Raw genomic sequence first — 16843 nt, forward strand, 5'->3', positions numbered from 1 at the left:
CAGAAACTGCGGTGGGGGTGTACATTTTAATTCCTGCATTCTCTGTATTGTGCCAGATCCTGTTTCTGTGGTTGTAAAGGGCTGCTTGCTACAAAGCTACGCATTTAAAAAGGAGTTTAAAATAAAACGGTGAGGGGGAGAGTGTCTTACCAAAACCTGGCCTTCTGGCTGAGATCAAGTGCAGTGTTGCTTTACAATTTGATGCAGCTTCTGTTGCAAGAGTCTGCCTTGAATTTGCTGGAGGCTGGAATTGATGATCTAGCTACAATTTGCAGGGATAGTCACAAAATATAGTATAATATTAGGATGAGTTACCCTTATAATATAATGAGTGTATTACATTGTAGTTACACTGCAATTACAGTTTAATTACATGATGGTTTTGCTTTTAGATATGTGTAATTACCACTAATTCATATAATCACCAAGTTAACAACATGATTGAGTTATGCACTATTACCTCCTTGGTTTTATACCTAATACATGTATTTTAGAATCCACTTGCATTAACTAACTAATGATTGTATGAACTAATGGTAATATTGGTACTGAAAAGCATAATTACTCTGTACTCGCAGTGCAAATGCCGCATAATTATAGTCACTGTAGTGTAAGCTTTGTCTAATAAGACTTTTCCATCTCTAAGTACTTGATTCTGTTTAAATTTGTTTGTACACTGCCATATAAAATTCTCATGAAAATTCACAAGGCCCTAAACACAAAATCTTTTTGCCTGGCCATTCGCATGATGATTAATGTTAGAAATCTGGTTGCTCTCCCAATACCATTGACAACAGAAGAAAAACTAATGAGATTTTACGTGCTCATCAAAAGAAATGATTACCTGGTGGGGCTAGGTTGTGAGTAGAATTTTGCAAGCCTGGATGTATGACCTTGGAAGGTAAAATTCTCGTATTTTTATGCTGGTGGAAAACTCGATCAGACCTTATTGTTATTTACACTAAGGCATCTTACAGTGGGTATTACTGGAATTTATACCCACTTTCAGGCTCCTTTACATTGCTAGAGTGGTGTAAAGCGGCCTAAATGGAAATGAGAATCAGGCCAAGTGCTTCAGGAGACAGGTACGGTAGATATTTTGATATAGACACAAGAACCACAAACTACACCTTTTAAGAAACCTGCAGCCTTTTATAATGGTTTAAGCTGGCCCGTCCCTGCTGCACGAGGAAAGTCTGTGTCCAACAGAAAGGACACTTTGCACACAAAAATACTGCACCCTGGATGCAGCTTAGCATGATGCTTGGCGGCAAAGAGTTAAGAATCTTGAAGTGATAAAGGTTCTTTCCAGTCAAGACAAAACTACTTTCTGAAAGCAGCTGGCGGCCAGTCTAAAGACTGGAGATTAAGATATTCAGGATCTCTGCAACCTGGCTGTGGGATTCTCCAGGGTGCTTTTTATGTGATCACATAACTGGTTTATCAGAGCCTTTTGTTAGACGGAATTACATGTCACAGGAATATAATTTTTAAAGCTTTGCCATAAATAACTTGTTTAAATGCGAGGCTGGGAGTGGGGGAAGGTGAGAAGTGTTTAATCAGCCCTGTCAGCTCCATTTGCTGGTGAGTCTCACTTTTCTTTTTAAAGAGCCTCACGCATTCATCTGCAGAGATCTCACAGCTAGCAGCTCATCTGCACCAAGCATTTTTAAAAATAACCTAGGCCCTGGTAATTATTGTTGAGTAGATCTCAGCAAAAGGGGAGTTCACAGACATGTGGAACAGCCTTTAAAGGCAGATGGCATATTAGAGCTTGTGGTTCTTCTGTATGAGCTTTTGGGTCATACTGATCTGAGAACAGGTGAGGAAAGGAGAGAACAACTGGGTGTCTGGGGCTCATACCTGATGTGAAAATGATCTGGGACCAGCTCTTAGGGGCCGATCCTGCAGTCCTTACTCCGGCGAGTAGCCTGTTGGTGTCCCTGGGGCTACCTTCCTGTTTAAGGGTTACAAAACCAGGCCCTGAGTTTTACTCAGCCCTTACTCCAGCAAAACACCCTTTGCGATGAGAACCTCCCAAGTCTGTATTAGTAGGAGCATTGCCAGCAGATCCAGGGAAGTGATTATCCCCCTCTATTTGGCACTGGTGAGACCACACCTGAAGCATTGCGTCCAGTTTTGGTCCCCTCAGTACAGAAGGGATGTGGACAAATCGGAGAGAGTCCAGCTGTTGACTTTAATGGGGGGCAGGATTAGGCCTCAGAGAGCTCTTAGCTAAGAATTTAACAACTGGGAGCTTCAAGTTAGGTCCTAAGTTTATAGTTTGACATTTAAATAAGTGGCCTGATTTTCAAAAGCGCTGAGCACCCAGTAGTCCTCATGAAAGTCAGTGGAGCTAGTGAGTTCTCTGTACATGTGAAAACGAGGCCACTTATTTGGGTGCCAGACGATGGATAAACCTAACTTAAGGCCTCCAGTTCTCAATATTCTGACCCACCCCCCTCACCAAGTTTCAGAGCTCGAGCAGGAATGTCTACACTGCTGTTTTTAGCCCCGAAATGCGAGCCCGAGTCAGCTGACCTGCGCTCTGAGACTCGCAGTGGCCGGGTGTTTTGGGTTTTTTTTGCAGTGTAGTCATACCTGTATTACAAAGCTAACACGGGGTCAAAGAAACTGAAAAATTCTTATGGGAAGATGAGAGAACAATAGGAATAAATAAATCCACTTTAGTATGCCTTGAGAGCAGTGTCATAAGCTGTCCCCAGCCTGTATGTGGGCTGTAGGTAACTCTTTCTCTTGGCATTTTTTTCCATAAGCTCCCATTGAAATGATAACTGGGGGCTCTGGCATGACATCACGTAAGCCTGTGTCTGCAACACATCACGTCTCCATCTGTCTAACGTGCACTAACATTGTACTTTTTTTTGCTTTCTTATTTTGACAACTCTAGTTGGTGCCAAAGCTTTCTAGGAACTACTTGAAGGAAGGTTACATGGAAAAAACTGGGCCAAAGGTGGGACGTCATGTATTTTGTACTCATACCAAAAATGAGTTTGTTCTGTACTGCGTTGTGATCCACATAACAGTGGGGCAGATGTGCTTTGGGAGGGTTAAAGTGTGAAATCCAGCCACATACCGACAATTCAATGCCTTTGAAATTATCTCTTTGTTCTGCACCCCACACTGGATTTTATATCCCAGTTTCTTGTGCTCTCCCCGCTACCCACCCTTGTTTCCACTATTCATTGCACTTTCTTGTGCGCTTATAGTTTAGTAAGCGGGCTAGAGAGAGCCTAAAGGTAAAATCCACATTCTCCCGTGCAATGCACGAGTAAAAGAACTTGGTGTGGGACTGAGAGATTCAACCTCTCTCTCCCTGCATCAGCCCCACATCAGAGGTAGCACGTGCAACCGTTCCATATCACTGTGCCCCCACTTCATGGTGTTCTGAACCAACAGATCCACCGGCTCAACCCCCTCACCGCGCTCCCAGCAAATCCCATGCACAGAGCCGCCGTTGCTCGCTACTCTGTAGTGCCTTTCCCCACCCCCTCGGAATGGAGGGCATGTGGCTGGCATGCCTGCAGAATGGGAGGTTCCCCTGCACAGCTGGCAGCCAGGAAAAGGGGTGTCTGAAGGCGTTCAAGGCCTCTGTGAAAGCACAACGGGTTGCTGCGTACGTGGGAAATGCCCACATCGCTGGATTCACTGCCAGTCTCCAACCAGGGAGCGGGTTTGGCTTTTCAGGCATCCTTGTCAGCAAGTGAAAAAAAGAGAATAAAATCTCCTACTGTGCCAAGAATTGAGTAATGACTCTTCTCTTTGGGCTTTATATCCCTCTGGGGAAAAGGGAAGGCAAGGAAATGCTTCCACTGTTGAAGCTGGACTCTCACCTTTCCTGCCAAGTAAATGCCCGTTTTCACACTCTCTAGTATATGGGCTAACCGCTTATGACTCAGAACCCCCTCTTCTTGGTAGCTATTATATGAGATCACTCCCCCACCCCCCAAATTCATTAACACAGGAGTGCACAGCTGCAGTGGGGACACAATCAGGTGAAGGAGGAGCATTTTGAACAGTATAATCATCTCTTCATACATGGGTGAAATTCATCCCCATGCAGAGAGCTAGCACATGGCGTAAACACTGCTTAAGCCCAGTAGGCATAGACCTCGTGCTGGCCTTCTTCATAGTGGCAAATGTCATCTATGCATGAAAAAACCTTTAGGCCTGATCTGCACCTGGTTTTTGTACTGGTATCACTATGTCGCTTAGGGGTGGGATTTTTTTACCATTATACTGGTACAACCCCTAGTGTGGACACAGTTATACCAGTATAAAGGTGCCTTATACCTATAACGTTTATTCCCCTTCCCTTACTGGAATAAGCTACATCAGTATAAGCACTCTGATACCAGTATCACTGCATAGACGCCAGGTACCAGTACCGCTTTAACTGATATAAAGTGGTGCAACTATTGTGTGTAAACAAAACCTTAAAAACCACTGTGTGAAAAGGAGGATGCCATAATTTATGGCAGGCCCTGGATCGTAGTAATGTACGTACCATTGATTTATATGACTTACATCTATTCTTTTTATGACTAGTTCCCCTAACAGCTGCTGCATGTTATGGGGCCTGTCTTACTAAACAGCTACAGAGGATCTCCTTATATAGCCCGGTTAAGTGTCGGGCAGCATTTAGTGGGTGGAGGTTGAATCCATCTTTTTAGATGCAGGAGCATTTCTTTAACATTGTGGAACTCTGTTTCTTATTATCTTTTTAAATTCTTTTTCTTCATTTTAAAGCGGGGGGGGGAGGAGGAGGAAGCAAGAGATTGTAGTTGTCAGAACAGAAATATTTCAGAAATCAAGGCCAGATAAATTGGTTATGGTCATTTTTGTTTCCTTCTGATGTCTATTCTGTGATCAGCCCTTATAGGACTGGGACACCTGTAATTAGCTCAACTGAGAGCTGCATGGGCACAGCCAGAGAGCTTCATAAAATGCATAATTTGCGTGACATGGAGCAGATTGCAGCCATCCACTTATATAATACAGAGCTGAGGTCTCTGGAGACTACAGATCCCAGCATGCAATTCTACAACTCGATGCACGTGGATGGCTGGGTTGAGAACATCCATGCTGGGATCTGCAAGGTGCAGCTCCCTGTTAAAGATAAGGATGGCCAAGGTCTGCTTTCTAGAACTCTGAGGGCCACATTTGACCTCCAGGCTATGCTTTGGGTCTCTTGTTTCAAGGACAGGCATTTGCCATCAATCCTGGTGACTTGCACACTTGAAGAGCAAGCTGCCTTCAGTGTCAGCTCCAGCCATTATAGCACTCTGCAAATGACTGAGTGATGAGGCTTCTCAAACAGCACTTCGCTTAGAAAAGCCCTGTCTCATAGGCGCTGAACTTTTCTCTGGGGGTGCTCCACTCCCACTCCACCCCGAGGCCCTGTCAACATTCCACCCCCTCCCCCAAGTCCCTGCCCTTGCTCCGCCTCATCCTGCTCCACCCCCTCCCAGAGGCTCCGCCCATCCCCTCCCCAAGGCTCTGCCCACGCACCATTCGCTGCTCTCTGCCTCCCGCAAGCCCCTTCCCGAGCCGCCAAACAGCTGTTTGGTGGCACCCCTGATTAGCTGTGGCTGGTGGGTGCTAAGCACCCACTATTTTTTTTTCCAGCACTCACAGAATCGGCACCTATGCCCTGTCTTCATGTCTAATAGAGGTAAATGGGGCATTCCAAGAAAAAGCACAATCCTACCCTAAACAAACAAACCCTGCTGGAGATTTAGAGCTGCAAGGGCCATGACATACCTGGACCAATTTAGAAATCTGCTAATCCAATCAAAACACCAGCCAATCATGAGATTTTCCAGACCTTCTAGAATTCAGTGGGATCAGCTGGTGAATTGACTAATGGTGACAAATCCACTGAAATTAATGAGGCCAGTAGCCTGGCCCTTTACTGCCTGTGCTACAATCTAGGGATCTCAAACTCCTGGGTTGGCCGGGTGCTGGAGGCTCTGGAGTTGGAATGGAGGAAGCATCTTCTGCCATTCTCCAGCACTCTTCTGGCTATTAGAGGAATGGCATTGACATACTGGCTGGGAGGAACAGCTCTCGGAGCGTGAGGAGCTGGAAGGAGGGAGGTAAAAAAGCTTAAAGGCAACCTGCACTGAGGAAAAAACTGGTTTATGTCTTTTTTTTTTTTTTAATTCTCTATAAGGTACAAATATGGCCTTGAGTGGTTTCCATTCCCCACCCCCCCACACACACACACTCTCTGCCCCAAAAGCACAACATTTGAGGGTTCTGCTTGCTTTTCGTATGAGAAATTCAGGTCTTTTCTACAACTTCTCTTGAGGTCGGAACTTCAGTAAGCTCTGTTGCTATGAGACCCTGAATCTATTTACTTTGGAAAATCAGGGGCTGTGGGATAGGAGGTTGCAGCTGGTCAAACTGCAGATTGTAGCCACACAAAAGCTGTGCTAAGATGGTGTCTCTTTCTCCTTGAAACATACGTCCCAAGGCATTTGTTCATCATAAGGTGCATAGGGGTCATTTTTCCCCCCTGAATCTAATGACTTCACACATTTGTAAAGCGGCGAATGCGGTACCTAAAAGACCCCCGGTGTGGGAAATGTTGATAAGGAGGAACTGTGAGACAGCAGTGCCAGGGTGTGGGGAGGCACAGGCTGAGTGGTGGAGGAGGGGGTTATAAATGTATCTTAAAACAATTGACAGATTAGCCTGTCAATTCTCCCTCCCTAAAACTCCCATTGAAATGAATGGTCCTGTTGTGCTGGGAAGTATTATCACCCATTGGCAGATAATAGCCACTCTGCCCTTAAGTTAATGTGGAACCGGCCCTTTCTGAACTGGCTGAGTACGTCTCTCCCACCAGAACGACACCTCTACCCCGATATAACATGAATTCGGCTATAACGCGGTAAAGCAGTGCTCTGGGGGGGGCGGGGCTGCACACTCCGGTGGATCAAAGCAAGTTCAATATAACGCGGTTTCACTTATAATGCAGTAAGATTTTTTGGCTCCCGAGGACAGCATTATATCAGGGTAGAGATGTACCTTGAACGACACCAGCGCCCCATAAATTCCCTCAACTTCTCTCCTTAGAAGCGAGCCAGGTTTCCCTTTGCCTTTGCTCAATCATTTTTTTCCCTCCCAACTCTTTAGCAAACAGAAGGTTTCAAGAAGCGATGGTTCACCATGGATGACCGAAGGCTGATGTATTTCAAAGATCCTCTGGTAAGGCCAGGGCGTTGGATCTCAGCGCGCGTCTGCACGGAATAGCCTGTAATGGAGTTTGGTCTAATTTGGGAATAAAGTGAAAATACTTGGGGTAGGTTGTTTGACTTTGGTCCAAAGCCCAGTGCACAATAGCCTGGTTCGCAGTTAGTCACGGAAACATCCATGAACCCCTATTTAAATGGCTGTAAACGAGTCCCTTAGAATCATAGACTATCAGGGTTGGAAGGGACCTTAGGAGGTCATCTAGTAAAATAAAATAAATTAATTAATGGAGATATCCTATCTCCTAGAACGGAAGGGACCTTGAAAGGTCATTGAGTCTAGCCCCCTGCCTTCACTAGCAGGACCAAGTACTGATTTTGCCCCAGATCCCTAAGTGGCCCCCTTAAGGATTGAACTCACAACCCTGGGTTTAGCAGACCAATGCTCAAACCACTGAGCTATCCCTCCCCCCTTCCTGACCTTTATTTCATTCACCAGATTTTTCTTTCCCTCGGCTCTTTTGCAGGGCTTTTCTGTGCTTTGTTGCCATTGGGGCTGGGATTGGTAAAGGATTTCAGGGGAGTCACTTGCCCAGTTCCACTGGGTCCCTATCTCCATGAGGCTTCTTTGAAAATCCCAAACTAAAATCATTGCTAGTAATTAACGTTGCCGTGGTAGTCACAGTATTAATTAATATTACCACTGAGAGGAAGGATGGGCCATGGCTAGGGCACTAAGCTAGGACTTGGGAGACCTGCTGTGCCACAGGCTTATTGTTTGACCTTGTGCAATTCACTTAGCTTCCCTATTCCTTGGGGTATGTCTACACTGGAGCTGGCTCAGGTACACATACCCACACTAGCTCTGATCGAGCTAGTGCGCTAAACGTAGCAGTGTAGCCGCAGCAGTGCAAGCAGCAGGACTACGTACATGCATAAGGCTTTAGATGGGATTGTACTTGGGGGTAGCCTTAGACCAAATGGCGTTCCCCCCCTCCATTTGTTAAACTTTTGAATACCTTAATTTTTTATTGCATTTGTAGCCCGTTTCATGACTTTCATGCACGATTTGCCTGCATAATTTATCCCTGTCCTTAAAACGATAAATTTGCACGCTAGGATCTGTAAATCTGCCAGCCCTGCGCCCCACAAACCCGGCACCCCAGGCGGTCGTCTGGGTCACCTGCCCCTAAATCCAGCCCTGGGGCTAGCCTGTCCCACCACTACACTGCTCTTTTTGGCTGGGGTCTGTGTACCACAGCTGGAAATTACACCTCCAGATCCAGTGTAGACATACCTTTAGTTTCCCATCTGTAAAATGGGGATGATAGTGCTGCCCTACCTCATAGACGTGTTGTGAGGATAAATACTTTAAAGATAGTGAGGTGCTGAAATACTATGGGAATGGGGCCCACGTAAGAACTTAAGATAGTTAGACAGATGTTTATACCAAACTCCAAGCTGTAAAGATTTTAATGTTGACCATGGGACCTTTCAAAGCACTGTAAAAACACTCATCTTCACCTCATCCTTCCAGCGTAGGCATGATGATTATTATCCCCTCAAAGGGCCTGATTCTGATCTCATTCCACTGGAGTCACTTCTCATTTATTCCAGTGTGTGATCAGAATTGGGCCAACAATGATTTAAGTAACTTGATGAGTGCCTCATATCAAATCAATGGCAGAGCTGAGATTAGAATTCAAGGCTCCTAATCTCATGTTCTAAGCAACTGGCCACCCACCTTTTTCTCTTTTGTCTTGACTGACAGGTCTGGTAAGAGACTAATTGCCACATAGTCAGACCTTTATAATAGTACATGCAATGTTTCCATTTCACTGGAATTAATGACACCAACGATTATATACCAGAGAGAGAGAGAGAGTTCTATCTTGCAGGCTAGAAAAATATCAAGCTGAAAAGTTTAAAATGCAGCTAGGAACGTGCAGGTTAAATGGTTGGAAATCCAGGGGCTTGGTTTGGCTCATTATTAAGTAGGAACTACAGTATTTGCAAAACTGAAATCTGGTGGATTTCAAACACCTCTAATCTTTGCGGGTGTTTGACCTTGGGAATTTGATTCGTAGGCCTCTCTCACTGTTTTCTGTTGATGTGAGTGCTGGAGGCTCTGCAGGGAGAACACTAATGTTAGTTTGCTGCGTGATCCATATTCCACATCACCTTGACAAGGCACTTTGAAAGGGCTCTGAATCATTTATTTATATCTTGTAGGATGCCTTTGCTAGAGGGGAAGTATTTATTGGGAGCAAGGAAAACAGCTACAAGGTCCTGGAAGGACTCCCACCATCCACCCAGGGAAATCACTGGCAGTATGGGATAACCATTGTGACCCCAGACAGAAAATTTCTCTTTGCTTGTGAGACAGAAAGTGATCAGCAAGAATGGATTACAGCTTTTCAGAAAGTCATAAGCAGGCCGATGCTGCCTCAGGAATATGCAGGTAAGTTACCCTGCCAGACTGAGACCCCTGGAGAATTAAGGCCTCCATTTATCCACCATACATTAGAGAATGGGGAGACTGAAGGAGAGAGAGAGCCTTCCACCTCTAAATCCAACCCAGTCTGCATGGGAAGTCCTTACCATCTGCTGCCTGTTCAGTAGCTTATGCAAAATGTGTCAAATTCCTAGTAGATAGGTGTCCACATCAACGGGACAATAGCAGTCCCTTAGTCCCATCCTTTGTCTCCTTGTCTTTTTGGATTGTAAGCTCTTCAGGGCAGGGGCTTTCTCTCCCTATGTGTATGGACAGTGGGGCACAATCGGGCCTTGATCACAGTTGGTGTCTTTATCTGCTACTGTAGTAATAACCATCCCCATCACCACCACCTGAAAGTGGTACCCCTATCAACAGTATCGGCAGGCTGAGGAAACCTACCCTGGAGGTGGTGCTGCCAGTCCAGAGTGGAGGCCCATTGCTAGGGGCAGCATAGGGGAAGCTCTATTATGCTCTACCCATTCTCCGGCACCTTTATGAACACGGCATTCAGTTGAAGTTAAAAAAATAGTTTATAAGGAACCTTTCATGGGAATCCACTTAAGTGTGCGTAAACCTGATTTTTAACAATCAAGTTAAGTGCTGACAGATCAGTGTAGTCAAGGATGTGTCGTGTTCAGTATCTTGGGAGCCGATTATCAGTAAATGCTTCTGGGATCAGGGTTTAGCCACGACCAGCTGACGCAATGGTGAACACGACTCTTTGCAGTCGTGTTCTAACACAACAACATTCTGTAGTTACGACGAGCCCCTACGGCCACTCGTTCAAAGCTAAGCCCGGCCGGTGGATTGGATCCCAAAGGGTTGCGTGATAACCCGTGTTCTAACATCCATTGTATTGTCATTTTTGGTTTGTTTTTTTTTCATTTCAGTGGAAGCCCATTTCAAGCATAAACCTTAACTGGGACTGTCGGAGCAGACCCAAGGAATGAGATTATGTTTACAACACAAGATAGTTTTATTTGAAATGTTTAAAAAATAATAAAAGAAAATTAGAAAAAAGTCCTTCACTTAATCCTATTGGAAGCCAAGAAGTCAGCGGCAAACGTCACATAGAAGCTGCTGAACCATAGCAAAAACAAACCTTGCACTTCTCTAGGTAGGCGATGTGGGGCTCTTGTTTCCAGCACTACCTAATGCTTGTCCATAGGCTACACTTCCATGGGTCACCATTTTGTGTAGCTCACTACATTAGGTAAAGAAATACCACAAATACCTGCGCATGTTGTCAACATCGTAGACTCTGAATGATGTGCACCAGGATGCCCCTGGGTCTGTGCTAACTTGTAATAATAACACAACCCCGTCCAAAGTGGTCCAGAATGCTTTGTGAAACAAATTTGGCTGTATTCCATAAGTAGCATTTTCACAGGGTATTGATGATTGACTTGAAAACATTAATGGCACATCCCAAAGATATGGTGTGCTTGACAGTCTGTAAACATGGTCAATGGCTAGAAATAACTGATGCAAAACATCCTGTGGAATATGGAAATGAGCAATTTAGCTCTTGATGAGAAGGGAAGAAAAAGCGCTTCATATTGTATCTCATATATAGAGACCTCTTCAAAAAACAGTTATACTAATGACGACTGGGTTTTGGCTACCTGCCCTTTATCTTCTGTAATGATTCAATAGTTTAGATCAGGAATGGCTCTAATTTGGTCCTAGTTTTTCAGATCTGAACTTTCCCAACATTCTGGAGAGTCTGGACCTGGTATTGTCACGGGCAAATTTGTGAAGTTCTCATCTGACTCTGAAGTCTCTCAAAGTTCACATCTCTGGCCTTGCTCTCAGCCTCTAGTTTAGACACATTAGTCTTTGGGATACCTTCTCCTGGCAGGGCCAGGGTATTCGAATTCAACAGGGTTTTCCCTGATGAACTCACTGTCCCAACTTTCTTTTTACGAAGCATTTTCTCATCTCCCAAGAGATCATTAAGTCCTAACAGAATATAGAGCACAAGCTTAAAACCCATTGTCTTTAAGTGAAGGAATGATGAACTATAACCAGAAAGGGGAGTTTGAAGTTAGCGGTGACGCGTCAGAAAGCAGTATAATATGCTCTGTGGTGTGGATGGTGCAAATGCTTTAAAAAGCAAGTAACATAAATACTGCTTTTAGGTGCTTAAATTAAGGGTCTCAATGGTAAATTGCCTCTGTGTTATTCCATACAGACCGTGTATACTGGACAGGGTCTCAGATGCTTCTTTTTTTATTCTGTTTGGTGGTTAAGTGACTAAATGTTTTGCTTTTGTTCAAAGTGTGGTGATGAGGAAATGATTTGCCAAGAAATTTTATTGACTCCAAAGGCTTCGGGGAGCATTCTTCTCACACCATAGTGTGGCTCACTGTTGCATAAAGTATCACTCCAAGCAAAGAACTTTCACTGACATCCAGGATGCTGACGTCAGGGCTTGTCTACACTACCCGCCGGATCGGCGGGCAGTGATCGATCCAGCGGGGGTCGATTTATCGAGTCTAGTCTAGACGCGATAAGTCGACCGCCGAGCGCTCTCCCGTCAACTCTGGTACTCCACCAGGGCGAGAGACGCAGGCGGAGTCGACGGGAGAGCGTCAGCCGTTGACTTACCACAGGGAAGACACGGCGGTAAGTAGATCTAAGTATGTTAACTTTAGCTATGTTATTCACATAGCTGAAGTTGTGTAACTTAGATCGATTTCCCCTCCCTTCCCCCTGTGTAGACCAGGCCTGAGGCAGAGATATCCAGCGTACCTTGGAGAAATGAATTTAGCCCACACTTTGAACAGAAACCATTTAAGACTTGATCCTGCATCCCTTGCACAATGGCAGCGCCTATGGACTCCAATGGGGGGCGGGTAAGGAATGCAGGATTGGGGGTATATTTAGGGCATGATTTAAAGTGTGACTCGGTGCAGATGCGCATGCCAGTTGCACCGATCATTCCTTCAAACAATTCCTTCTGTATTGCCAGTGCCTGTCCATGACCTTAACATGCTATCTCGGCATTTCTTCAGTTGTGGAGAGGCTGAGCTGAATGCGGTACTAGCCAAAACAAAGGGCTCTATTCACAGCAGGTCCAGCCAGATGGCTTTACAGTGCATTGCAGAAGCACACAATGGCCATGCCTTGAAGAATATTGCATGTGCACTTCCTCGGAAGCTCCGCCAAAATGGCATTTGAAATAGCTCGGCTTCCGTGGTCTTGTGAGGTGTAAATGTTGCTAATGACTCATTCTCAAGCTATCATAAAGGTGAATTTATAAATAAATTGATGTAATGTAAGTGACCGTCACACCTTGTAAGTCATGCTAACTTGATGTAGGCTAGTTTCAAATGGGATTTTAAAAAGAAATCTGTGGGGTTGGCCTCATTAGCTGCTTATCAAAGTGCACATCCAGGAAGTGCCCGTGACTGACAAAGGAATGTCAGCTCAGAGAAATCACACAATGACTGTGGCATGTCCCCGTAGGAACACTGTAGGCCTACACAGGAGCGGCGCCAGGGTTTTTGCCGCCCTAGGCAGCAGCGCTCCTCTTCAGAGCATTCGGCGGTGGGGGTCCTTCCGCTCCACGTCTTCGGAGTGCTTCAGCGGCGGGTCCCGGAGCAAGTGAAGGACCCGCCGCCGAAGCACCCCAAAGACGCGGAGCAGAAGGACCCCCGCCGCCGAATTGCCGCCAGGGATGGCAAAATGCCGCCACCCAAATCCTGCCGCCCTAGGTGATCGCCTAGGGTCGCCTAGTGGAAGCGCTGGCCCTGGGCCTACACAGTGGAGTGTGAGAATTCAGCATTCAGAGTCAGCTGATAAGCACAGACAAAAACTCACGGTCCTTCAGCTGGGCGCATGCAACCCTGGCCCTGTTTGCAGGGCATCGTGGGTCTAATTATAGTTCAGAGCTTTCCAGTTTACTCCCAAGAGAGAACATTGCACAAAAACTGGGGGGATTGAGCAATACCCTCCTAGTGCATCTGCATGTTGCTATTTCCATGCTGGGATGGAACCCAACAATCAGACTAGCTTTGAAATACACACTTACCCTCCACGACCATAAATCTCCTGATGACCACGGTCCATGGCCTCAGACCCGTCAGTGTATGTTGGGTTTTTATATCTTCTCAACTCACACTTGAGCAATGATCGCCATTGTTATTTATTCAGCCCAGTTAAGAGGCCCAGCATGAGGCTTATGCACCACTTATGTCCACCCTTGAGGACTTAAGCAATGCATAGGGCTTCTGTGGAACCTCTGCACAAGGGTAAATTTCATTGTAAGTGCACTGAGAGCGTTGCTAAATCTGAGAGGGAAAGGAACAGACATAGAGTATGTCTACACTGCAAAAACCGGCAGACCTGCAGCAGTCAGTCTCAGAACCCAGGTAGCTGACTTGAGCGCCTGCTACAGGGCTAAAAATAACAGCATAGATGCTCAGGCTGGAGCCTGGCCGCTGAGACCCATCCCCCCTTGCTGGGTTTCAGAGTCTGGGCTCCAGACCGAGCCCAGACATCGACACTGATATTTTTAGCCCTATAGTGTGAGCCACGAAAGCCTAAGTCAGTTGACCTGGGCTCTGAGACTTGCTACCGCAGGCCTTTTCTGTGCAGTGTGGAGCAACCCCGACAGTCTAGTGCGGAAAGACGATTATGAAGGGGGAGAGAGAAAAATTTCACTGAAAAGGTAGATCCAGAACCGAACGAGGCCAATCTTTTGCGGGTGCTCATGTATCTTTGGTCCCTGATTCATGTTTCTTTATCAAGCGTTGATTGCGGCAGTGAATTTCTCTCTCTCTGCCTCGTACAGCATCCAGTACAGCAACAAATCAGAGGAGGGGGATGTGAACCCTCCCCCAAGGATTTAACCCTGGGGTCAGTACAAAATGACACCATTTGAGTGGTTTAGATTTGATATACAGAGTTGGATGACGTGTGTGGGCTTCCCAGAGGCTGTGAGGAGGCGGGGAGGGTGTGTTGAAAGGCAAGGAATGGGGGGGCCTGGATGCAGGAGGGGTTCCAAGCATAGGGGGCAGTGTGGAAAAATTCAGCAAGGGAGAGACAAAGGAGGTAGTAAGGCAGGATGAATGGGTGGTGTAATGTGAGGGTGGGGGGCCCCGTGGAGAATGCAGATCCCACCCCACAACGCTAGACCGTGAGCTGAGGAGCTTCGCTGCCCAGAACACACTGGGGTATCACACTTGGGCATCAGTGGAGACTTCACATACGGGGGAGGGTGACTCCCATGGCCTGGAGCAGGAATCCACCTGTGTATGTGATGCTGGAATTGGGCCTGTTGTTCTCCATGGCTGCAGTCTAGTCCATTATATGTCAAATTAAGTGGGGCCTCCTGGTAAATGGGCCTTGGCTCAGCAAAAATGTAGACAACCCTGCCCTAGAAAGTCAACAGATTCTCTCGAACTATCTCACATTCATTTCTTTCTAGCTAATCTCACTTACGTTGTGCCCCTACCTGTGGCATTTGAGCTCATCCATGATAGGGCATCATTGAGCCTCATTCATAGGCACAGCAAGCTATAGACCATCTGGCCAATGGCAGGGTTAAAAATAGGAGGCCTAGTTCTCAGTTACAACAAGGTCGTTTTATATTGCTCTGTGGAGCTATCTTAAAAGGCCTCCCTGAAAACACTACAGGGCCTCCGTGGCTGGTAGAGGTCTCCCTACCACCTCCCCCAGCATAAAGATGTGGCAGGGCTGTGGCAAGAGAACGGTACACTATAGCTATTCACTTCTTACCTGGGCCATAGAGGCCCTTGAGGCTGCTCTAACTTGCACCCAGGGCTGGCTCCGGACCACAAAGGTGACGTGAAGCTAAGTTCCCCTCCACCAAGCACAAGAACAAAGTAATTGAGCATCAGGATGTGTAGGAGACAGCCACCAGCCTGAGGCTGACATGATAGTGAAACCAAGTCAGTCACAGTGATTTTTTTTTTTTTAACTAGATAGAGTGACTCTGTCCTTAATCCTGACCACACTGTCCTTACAGATTTGGGGGGGATGGAGGGAGAGGGGTCTTTTAAACGCCATACTAAGCCTGTGCCAAGAGCCCTGCATGAACGAATTGTCACATGAATCAAAGGTTTTTGGCAAACAAATATTGCACTCCACAAAAGGTCATCATGGCAGATTTACTTGCCATAAGTATTCATTATCACTCACCCCACTGGCGTCCAGAGAAGACTCCCCTCCCCGCTGGGGAGAGAGGTCTTAGTTCAGTTATTTTGTGTCACTGGGTTGTGAAAAGAGCTGAATTTGGTTTGGTGGGAGGGTGGGGGGATGCCAGCTTGAGGCATGAGATTTGATCTTTCCAGTTCTTTTATACTGACAGGTCCAGCACAAACAGTTCGACCCATTGTATCCTATACATTCCTTCACAGCTCCTTGGCCGACATCAGGTTTGCTCGTGCTACAAACTGGCTGTTGCACTTTTTTAACTATAATTCTCTTTATTTGTCAAAAGCTGCTTAAAGTGACATTTCAACATAGCTGCAGAAAATTGTGACTAAAGGAAGTCGTGGAATGTCCAGGTGGATATAATGGATATTAGTACTGTATATAACGTTTTGAATTTTTACCTGAACTAATGAAACATGTCCACTTAAATAACGGAACAATACATTTGAGTGTCAAATGCATTTCTTAAGTTAGTGTTTGTAATCTGAAATCCATCTTGTCAGTTGTATACATTTGTTATGTCACTGGTAATAAAACTGTGGTACTAAATGGCATTCAAACCAATAAATTATTATGTCAACTCAATGGAACATGTGTCGTGTTAAGTCTGTGGCACAGGTGATATGAAAGGAAATATGAGCTGTATATAGCCATTAGGTCAGTCTCAATGTACAGCATCCACATTTATAGGTGCTGGAGCTGGGGGTACTGCCGCATCTCCCCCCTCCCGGCTTGTGGTTTTCATCATATACAAGGTTTACAGTAATGGCTCTTAGCACCCCCCACTGTACAAATTGTTCCAGCGCCCAGGGCCGGCTCTGGCTTTTCCGCCGCCCCAGGCGGAAAAGCCTCCGGCCGCCCCCCCCCCCGGGGGGGGGGGGGGGCGGCCGGAGCCCCGGGGGGAGGGCAGCTCCCCCCCGGCGGCCAGAGCGCGGGGCTCGCC

The 16843-nt window shown here is 46.2% G+C and overlaps 1 protein-coding gene across 1 annotated transcript in view; it reads left to right on the forward strand.

Annotated features, from left to right (window-relative positions):
* ADAP1 (ArfGAP with dual PH domains 1) overlaps positions 1 to 10732 on the forward strand; it is a 110046-nt gene extending 99314 nt beyond the window's left edge. Inside the window, exons 8-11 of the mRNA XM_026650727.1 lie at positions 2912 to 2974; positions 7165 to 7236; positions 9453 to 9681; positions 10608 to 10732. Of these exons, the coding sequence (XP_026506512.1) occupies positions 2912 to 2974; positions 7165 to 7236; positions 9453 to 9681; positions 10608 to 10636 (393 nt within the window). The 3' untranslated portion in view covers positions 10637 to 10732. The remainder of the gene's footprint in view (positions 1 to 2911; positions 2975 to 7164; positions 7237 to 9452; positions 9682 to 10607) is intronic.
* The last annotated feature ends 6111 nt before the right edge of the window (positions 10733 to 16843 follow it).

The sequence above is a fragment of the Terrapene carolina genome, unplaced genomic scaffold (genome assembly GCF_002925995.2).
Source record: "Terrapene carolina triunguis isolate 2854851 unplaced genomic scaffold, T_m_triunguis-2.0 Scaffold93, whole genome shotgun sequence".
In the NCBI taxonomy this organism is placed as follows: domain Eukaryota; kingdom Metazoa; phylum Chordata; order Testudines; family Emydidae; genus Terrapene; species Terrapene triunguis.